This window comes from Halyomorpha halys, unplaced genomic scaffold (genome assembly GCF_000696795.3).
Source record: "Halyomorpha halys isolate HHAL.00 unplaced genomic scaffold, Hhal_1.1 Scaffold2.1, whole genome shotgun sequence".
NCBI lineage: Eukaryota > Metazoa > Arthropoda > Insecta > Hemiptera > Pentatomidae > Halyomorpha > Halyomorpha halys.
This window is the reverse complement of record NW_027111560.1, coordinates 745523-755638: the sequence shown is the minus strand read 5'-3', so window position 1 is coordinate 755638 and position 10116 is coordinate 745523. Positions and strand designations below refer to the sequence as shown.

Here is a 10116-nt window from a genome sequence, read left to right as displayed (position 1 = left end):
ATTTTTTTTTATTTTAGTATGTATGAGATCATTCATCACTATTACCTATTGCCCACAACTGTGTGGCAGATTGTAATATCTATCAATAAATAAATCTATCTATTACATATAATCACAATAAATAATTGAAAATCGAGCATTAACTTAATTATTGCGCATAAATTCATACAATACACACAATAAATAAAAAACTATAAGAGGTGATAAGAGGTTTGCTATGAGAGCATCAGCTTTCTGAGATAGCTGGCAAAAATATTATCCATCTCTTCTACGTTGGTTGCCTTCTTTAATTTGTTTTTAACAAACATTCTGTGATTATTAAAATGGCAAACTGTAAGTTATAATAAGAATGTAATCTTATAAAGGTACTTTTATACTCGTTTCCCTCATTATTTTTAGATACAAATGTGTGACGAATAATTGTGCTCATTGAATCTTACCTTTTTTTATATAAGATTCAACATATATCTATCTTATCCCTTCAAAGGTGTGGTTGTGATCTTGTGATCCTTGAAGATGCCAACTCAACAATGCTACCTCTCTAATTATAGTATGTTTCCAGAAAGAAATCATACGCCAAACAAGTTCACTATTTTCTTCCTTGGGTCCCAAAACCTCTCTGCCTACGCCCATATTTGGCCATTTTTTAATCGACTTTTAGATAAATCAATCCTCCAATATTTAACTACCTAGAAATATTCAATAAACGAATCATAATTTTGAGTTTACACCAATAAGACATGTAGTTCACATTAAACCAGTTATTGGCATGGAAAATCCTCTCATTGGCAGGAGAAATGTACCAAATATTAATATATAGTTTACAAAATCCAAATTTATTTATAAAATAGTATAAAACTGGCTCAAAAAGCTCTCTGGTTTTACCTGAAGTTATTACAATATATTTTATTTAGTTAATGTTTGTTAAATTAAAAACTACTTTGTATAGTGCGTAGTTACATAGAAATATGTAACTACGCACTCTGAATGAAATTCCTTCTTGCCACATCAAAGATCTTGTACAGTGGCGTAGGGCAGTGGGAGCGGAAACATCTCCCAATAAATAATATTTTGTGAAAATACGAAAAATCTCATTGACTTTTTTATTTGTAACCTGTATAATACACGATAAATATTATTGTTATTGACAAAAATAGGCAGGCACTGGTTATTCTTGTTGGAATCTGGTGAACTTTTTTGCCAGTTGGATGTAGTGTATCAGAATTTTTTGTCAAAAATTGATCTCTAAAGCATCCGAGATAATAGAGATACAGTCTGGTATCCTAAGCTATCAAGTAGTTGTCTATAACTATAACAATGGTCAACAATAAGTGAGAGATCATTCTTCACCAAACCTCAAGTTACTGGCATCCCTTGATAAATACTGGAACTATTTATTATTATTAAAAATCTGAACCACCATTACATTGAACTGATTAAAACGAGTATTGAAAAACAAAATTAAAAGATATTCCAAATTATTAAGTGTTGTTAATAATTAAGAAAATTGCTTTTTTGTAACTCATTTATCATAATCCCATTTCCAATTAAATTTCCATTATTTCAGGAAAACATTTAAGAAATGCTTATTTTTAAATATAAAAACCTAATAAATTAAGAAAGAAACACGGTAAATATGGAAATAAGTATATAATCTATAAAAACACAACTCACCTCCTTAAAATGAAAAACTAGAGACAAGGGGCTTACGAAGACTGATGCAGTGTCATTACATTTCCCGCTTTTTATCGTTCACTGCCAACTTGATTTTGGAGGGAAGTTGTCGAAGCTAATGGAGAAGAATTATTAACTATTAATATTAAAAAAACAAAGGTTGACATGTCTATAACTGGTGCTCTTAACCTAATTATATATTTATTTGTGATTAAGAAAAATTATCTAATAAGTTATTTTTATTCAGTTTTTAGAAAGTTTTTACAGAGTCCTGATAAACAGAAAAATCATTGTGAGGTCAAAGAAATTCGAAACCCTATTGTTCATGTTGGTGAATGCATTTTTGATGTATAGTTTAAGAATACGTCAAGAGTTCCATAATAAAAAAGATACATTGTGGTAAGTAAACGTTTTATATTTGATAGTTAAATATTTTCTTTCAGGGCTCGTTTAATGATTTTAAAAATCGACTAAATTTAACAATCGATAAAATTGCTATCATGTATTAATTGCTTTGTTTAATTATCTACGAAAACTCATTGTTAACTAAATTACGCCTGTTTATAATTATTGAAAATAAGTAATAAATCCACCAGTATTATTGATAAAGGAGCTAGATATTTCGAACCCTAATTTATGATTTCAAGATTCTCGGATAAAGTGAGATTTTCATCCATTAGCATTTTTTTTTCAACACAAAAGGTGTTGAGCTAGTTATCCATAAATTAAAAAAACAATGCCGAACAACTTGGTAGATCAAAGGAGAGGGGGAGAAAAGGGAGAGTGATCCTGGAAGAAAGGGATGAAAAAAATATGTTTTTTATAAGCCAATATAACAAATGGATTTTTATAACAAACTAATGACTCATTATAATAACATTAGGTTGGGATATCAAATCTTTGTCAATTATGAGGTCGCGCACTGATAGTAACAGTGTATGCAGTATCAAACCCAACAGGAATACGACCTGCAGAAATGAGGAGTTGGGTAGCCTGAGAGTACTCAAGAGGAGACTCTTTAATAAAGCCAAAAGAACAGGCTGTTGGAACACTTACAAAAGTGCTCTAACTAAATACTGTAAGGCCATTTAAGGGGCTTGGAGATTTTTCAATGATGTGAACGATGCTTCCTCCACCTTTAGAATTAATAGGATCTTATCCAGGGACCCAGAAAGGGGAGTGTAGGGTGCTGTTTGGGTGGAAGGAGGTTTCACTGATTCTGAACTGGGAACGCTGGAGGCTCTGAACGCTCACACTTTTCTGGGTGTGTACTGATGGAAAACGATGATACAAATCCCATTATGGATTGCTGCACTTGTAGCAAAGATAACTGGGTCGATGCAAACAGGATTATTAATGCTGGTAAGGTTGAATGAGTGACCAAATCTGTTTCGGATTTTAAATCAGCCGGTACTGATGGTATTTTCTCGGCCTTACTACAAAAAGGTCTGCCGGTGCTTAAACTATATCTGTTTGTATTACTAAGGAGTAATCAGCACATAGTCAAATTCCAAACAGTTGGAAAGAGTCGAAAGTGTGTTACATAACATAAACCAGGGAAACGGTCATATGACAACCACAACAATTACAGGCGTATATGTCTGACATTTTTCTTAATGAAAGTTCTGGAAGAAGTCATTGACAGGCATATTAGGAATACCAGGTTGGTGGAGAGGCCCCTAAACAGGGCGCAATTCGCTTACCAAGCTGGCAAATCCTGTGAAGATGCCTTACATCATCTGGTTTCTAGATTGAGAAAAGGTTGGCTTTCAAGGGAATTATGGCTGGCCTCTTTATTGATATTGGAGGCGTCTTTGATTGCATCCCTCACAAAACTGTGGCAAGAACCATGAAAATTAAAGGGGTGGGACAGCTTTCTTCTAAATGGATTTTTGCAATGCTGGAAGGAAGAAAGCTTACATCAAAGCTGTTGGTAGCTGTCCGCAAAGAGGACTATCCCTCTCCTGTGGTGCTTGTTGACACCTTACTGACAAAATTGAATGCCGCAGCCTTTTATATGCGGGGTATGCTGATGATATCGCTGTGTTGATAGGAGGCAAATTTCCAGAGACTATATCTGGATTACTTTAGACATTAGTAGACCTTATGAACAGATTGTGTCAGGAATATTGCCTTGGTAGCAACACTCAAAAGGTCAGGCTTTGTTTATTCAATAATAGACGGAAAATATTAATCAGACGACCGTATCTTAATGGCAAACAATTAGATTTCTGTTGTAATATTAAACATCTTGGTGTTATTCTCGGTTGTAAATTGAAATGGCAACACCATGTTGAAAAGACCAGCATGAAAGCCTTGAGGTATCTCTGGGCATATAATGGAGCTGTATGAAAATCCTGGGGCCTGAAATCAAAAGTAATATATTAGTTCATGTAATATATATGAAGTACATGGCAGCTTGTTCAGGAAGACTGATGAAGATGAGGTCCTAGCCATGTACTCTTATCTTCAGATCAAGAAATATGGGGACCGTTATTATAGTACAAAGATCGAAGCGGCTACTCCACACAAAACGTGAGCAAATTGCTATACTGACGGATCCTTAATAGAATGAAAGCATCTCCATATCGTTAGGAAGGCACTCCCCGGTCTTTTAGGCTGAGGTGTTCTGAATTAATGTCTGTGCCCAGAACTTAATATAAGAGGGTTCGAGGGATAGGCTCATCACAATTTTCACTGACAGTCAGGCAGCCATCTATGTGCTGGGTAATTATATAACCCGCTCCAAATTGGTGAAAGAGTTTAAAACTAATATGAATTCTATTTCCTTAGCCAACAAGGTGCGGCTTGAATGGGTGCTAGGTCATAAGGACATTAAAGGTAATGAGAGAGCAGACTGCCTCGCCAGAAAGGGATCTGAGTATGTTCCTTTTACACCCAATCCCATATGTGGTGTTAGTCCTAGCCATTTAAAGAGATACATCAAAGTGATTGCTGATGGAAATAGTCAATTATAATTACATTTTTATTAATTTAAATAAAATAAGTGAGCTAACTTATTTTCTATTATAATTTTTAAACCTTATGAAAACTCAAAACTTATTTATATGGTCATATTTGGACTTACATAAATAGAATCCAAATCAAGGTCGTAATAGTTTTAAATTGATTCACACTTCATTGTCTGTCTGAAGATTATTAATTACTGAAATATATTGTCAATTATTCGATAAAAATGCATATTCACATAATTTTACTAATTATACTTCCTCTTATTTCTTTATAAATTATTCCATTATGAATAAGCAGAAAATAGTTAATGCCTCAAAGGAAGATATTATAGGTATTCGCTGGGGTTTACTTTTTCCGTTATTAGGTGATCAAAATCCTATAATGTTCACAGTAATTTAAATTTCGTTGATTAGTTATTGTTTCCACAAAAATTAAATTCACCTTATTCCCAGTGTATGATAATCTCCCAGTTGTTAATTGAAGCACCCAGAAAACTCGATTATTCCATTTTATTTTATGAATTCATCATTAAGTTCAACTGAAAACTGGCTCATATTTTTTTCTATAAAAAATGTTCTAATATTTAAAATGCATACTACTCTTGCTTCTTATTTACTGATATAAATATTCTTATTATTAAACAAGTAAAAATTAACAATGTGACTGTATTTAAAAATTGTATATGTAAAATTACAGGTTTTTTACACCAGTTTCACCCAGAAAGGAAGATCTTTCAGGAAATATTATTCAAAATAATGAAAAAAAATGCCCTCACAAGTATTCTTGCATAGAAAATACCATCAGAGTAAAACTTAAATGTAATATTTTGATATATCCTTGTATTAATATTTGTATTGAATGATCGGTCAAATGTTTTAGGATACTCTTAAATACAGTGCGGTAGGATTAGTCATGGCAGGAGTAAAATTTATAGTTTCTAGAGTGATGTCACCTTCGAAAAATCGGGAATCATTTTTTCAATGGAGAAGCTTACAAATGACATTTTTTATAAGTTCATATGTGTTTATTTTTGAGGTATGCATTTTTGTTTATTTACTTACTATACTGATTTTTTAATAATGAACTAGTTTTACTAAATACTATATGTTACATTTTTTAACAAAATAAAACATGTATATTTAATTAATTAATTCAATTAGTCTAGATTGATCAGTTTTTCTTCAAAGAGAGAAAGTAACTCTTTTTTGTTTTAAAAATTATTCTTCGTTCTTTTTTATTAACAAAGTAATTTTAATAGCATTAAATATTGTTTAAAAATAGACAAAAAATCTAATGTTTCTTCAGTTGATTTTGCACAAAATATTCAACTAAAATTGATTCATGTTTTTTTAAAAATATATTTCAATCATCTATAACTTTATTTCAGGCTGTAAATTGTTATCTGTGCAAGTTAGAAGGTAGATATGATGCTATTCATACACTTTGGAGTGGCTTATTTTCAGGAATTTCATATTGGTTCAGTCCAAATCTTCAAGTTGTGTTCACTGCTGCCACAGTACTTTTAAAGGTAATAGATCAACCAGTATATCCAAGGCAGGGTATAATATAATAAATATTACATTTAGAAATTAAATGAGGAATAATAATTAAGGGAGATAAATTTATGTTATTCAGAATATGATTAATTAGAAAATTTCTTTAAAAAAAAAGGAAAAAATGAGTAATTTAAAACCACAAGTACAAATATTCCTGTATTTCATAACTATTTATTTTTTTTCTATTTTGAATATGTCCCTGAAAAATTTGTTAAGCTGAGAAGTTAAGAAACAATGGAGAAAGATAATTAATGTATTTTTTCTTTTAATTAGAATCAGAAAAAAACATTTGAATTAGTGAAGACACTTTTTTTTTTTTAATGTTTAAGAGTTACAGATATTTGGAAATCACAATCTCACCAAATTTGTCTAGGGATAAACGTTTTGAAGAACCAATCCTTAAATAAAAACTCTATTGGACTGTTTTATACAAATTAATATTAAATAAATCCGTTGTTTTTAGTAATATTTGATCCTCCTATTCAGACAAATTTGATGCTATGATCAGATCTGTTAGTACTAGAGCCGGGTAGAAAAATAAGCAGTTATTTCACCCCAATGTTTGATTACTTTAATGAAAACTATGTATAATTACTAGTCTAAATTGATGAGTCGTCAAGTATAGCTAGAGGGAATATAAAATTGCAGCTGTTAAATTCATTTTTCATTCGGAGTTCTATATCTTTAAAACTACTAAGAACACTAGAAAATCTAAGAGAGCATCATTTAAAGAAGAGTGAATTTCCTTAAATATGAGCTCTGATAAAGCTGTTACTGAGATATAGATTTTTAAAAAACAATGTTTCCCAAAAAATGTACTGAAAAAGTGAACTTATTTTGAGAAATCTATATCTCAGGAACCATAAGACGTACAGATGTCTGCTAGCACTCTCATTAAAACTAGTTAAATGTACTATAAAGTAGTTTATAACGTTCAATTTTGTAGGAGTAGTATTTTTTATGAAATTTGACAAAATAAATTCCCAAATTGTACGTATGTCTATCAGCACTCAAAATAAAGGTAATTTAACTTACTATAAAGTAGTTGATGACACATATCTTCGTAGGGGTAATAGTTTTGATAATATTCGCTCATGAATATACATTTTTCACTCCAATTTTTGTTTGAACAACTATGATTCAATATACTTTTGCAAATATCATACAAAGTACCACATCTACAAATATAAATGTCATCAACTACTTTATAGTACATTAAACAAGCTTTAATTTGATTTCTAATAGACATGTGTAGGTCGAATGGTTTTGAGATTTTGATTTCTCGAAACAAATTCACTAACTTCTGATTTTTCAGTACATTTTTTATGAAATGTTGCTGTTTAAAAAGCTATATCTCGAGAACTATTGAACGTAATCCATCTATATCTATTAGGACTCATATTTTAGCAAATTTATTCTTCTTTAAATGATGTTCTTAAATTTTCTAGTTTTGTTGGTAGTTTTAAAGATATAGAGCTCCGAATGAAAAATTAACTTTTTTTAAAATGTTTTGAAACTGCCACTATTTTTTATTCACCCTACCTATACTTTGCAGACTCGTCAATTTTAACTAGTAATTATTCATAGTTTCCATTAAAGTAATCTAAAATTGGGGTGAAATAACTGCCTTTTTTCTCCTCTCAGGCTCTTGTACTATATTGTTCAAAAAAGTAAACAGTGCTAGAATAGTCAATGGCATAATTTGGTTGAATAATTGCTAAAATGTTTCATTAGTCTCTTAGTAATCCAAACTACTTCTTATAGTTAAAAAAACAGACTATCTACTTTTATTTATTATCTGAAATTTCAGCTAAATTGTATATAGAAATGCCTTTAATTGTCATAGCATAGATATCCTAATGTATTAGTTTATGTATAATGTACTATGTGCTAATGTATTAGTTTTTGTTTTTGTTTTTTTTACAAATATTTGTAAATAACAAATATACAAGATACAGGCTGAATGTTTAAATGATTTGAAATATGGCTCGAGTTGTATTGAAAGTCATGAAATACTTTTCTGTTATGGTCTCAAAATGGAAGCAACTATGTGTGCCTAACAGTATTTAACTTAATTTATTTTTAAGAGTAGTTTTTGCACTTAGCTTATGAAAGCACTATCATGTTATGCATTGCAGGGAAGCATTTATGCGTTCAAACTTTTTTTTGTGGCAATCTGATCCATTTGTCTTGTCTTTTTTAATATTTATCCCTCTAGAAAATGCTTTTAAGATCATTTAAACACCTACTCTAATGATCAGAGAAATATGTACCATCGAGGTTGTTTACAAAAGAAATCCGGAAAGAATCAATGTAATTTCTGAATTTTTTATCATTGTGTAATCCATATTAGATCCTCTAAATTATGAAAGAAAAGGATAAGTATAATTACCGCTCTGCAAATGAAGGCTGAAAATCACCTATTGCATTTTTGGGGTGTAATTACTTCATTCCATTATGAAGGAAATTACTAATAATATAAATATAACTTTTATGAAGAAAAATAAATCAAAAACTAAAGTTTAAACCAAATTTACATGGACATAACGAATCGGACTCTAGCTCGATCAATTTGATATTTGAAACGAGGGGTGTGTATATTTAATAATCAGAATTAATTGTGCCTATTATGTAACCTTACAAGTAAAAATAAAGATTTTTTTACATTTCAGAGCAGTTTCTCACATTCTTGCTAAATATAGAATAACAAATTTAAGTAAAAATACTGTTACAAAAATTATTGATTCGGCCTTTTTACAAAATACTAATACTTGATGGTTGATTTCATTAACTAGACACCAATATGATGGTTGATTTCATTCACTAGACACCAATATGATGGTTGATTTCATTCAATAGACACCAATATGATGGTTGATTTCATTCAATAGACACCAATATGATAGTTGATTTCATTCACAAGACACCAATATGATGGTTTATTTCATTCAATAGACACCAATATAATGGTTGATTTCATTCACTAGATACCAATGAAAAGTATATTAATTAGTACCAATTTCTTTTAAAAAAAGAACTAGTTAAATTGCTATCAATAATAATCATATTTCATTCCTTTTGCGTTTTAGATTCAAGGAGACAAATTGAAGAAAAAATACAAACTGCCCAATCTTCCATACCCTGAGTTGAGCTTTGTACTTAGCAACATGTTCCTTCTACAAAGAATAATATTTGATTTCAAAAGTGTTCCTCAATTTTTTTATAATATTCTCCTTTTTGCTACAATGAACAAGTAAGATTTTTGTTTTTATATCAACAAAAAAGCACGAGCACATTTTTTTATATATATAATATTACACAAATTTAAATGTATTTTTTATTAAACCACAACACAGCAGGTGAGTCTATCTGACCCAGTTACAATTCTTTATCTATTTTTTATATCAAACCATACATTCAATATAATCAATGTATTTATTTATTTATATAGAAATGGTTAAAGAACTTAAAAAATAATCCTAAATAAATTAGTTTAGAACACCAAAATATGAGGCAATAAGTATTACTGTTGTTCTCTCAACCCACCTGTCGTGCTGAGAGTAAAAATAGCAGTTGATAAAAAAACAATTTATTTTACATACGATTGAGGATAGCAATTTTACAGGGAAAACAAACAACAGATTCAAAGCCCCTTTTTGGAAAAAAATGTCAAACGCGTCAAAATGATGTGACAACTTTACACTAAATATTGGAATAATAATATTAATAAAATAGACACACAATATATTTTCTCGTTTACTACCCATGTTCACTAGTTCAATACCAGTTGTATACTGATTCAATCTTGATATATAGTAGCTATTATAGATTTTTAATTAATACCAAAATTTTATTATGCGCATATTCCTTATTTCAGACATAATTTAATGATCAGAATACATCATTACCCCCA

General features: G+C 30.2%; 1 protein-coding gene across 1 annotated transcript in view; it reads left to right on the top strand.

Moving 5' to 3' along the window:
• Positions 1–10116, top strand: part of LOC106681732 (transmembrane protein 135) — a 17497-nt gene that overhangs the window by 4865 nt on the left and 2516 nt on the right. Inside the window, exons 4-8 of the mRNA XM_014422240.2 lie at positions 1922–2073; positions 5344–5452; positions 5527–5682; positions 6035–6175; positions 9293–9456. Of these exons, the coding sequence (XP_014277726.1) occupies positions 1922–2073; positions 5344–5452; positions 5527–5682; positions 6035–6175; positions 9293–9456 (722 nt within the window). The remainder of the gene's footprint in view (positions 1–1921; positions 2074–5343; positions 5453–5526; positions 5683–6034; positions 6176–9292; positions 9457–10116) is intronic.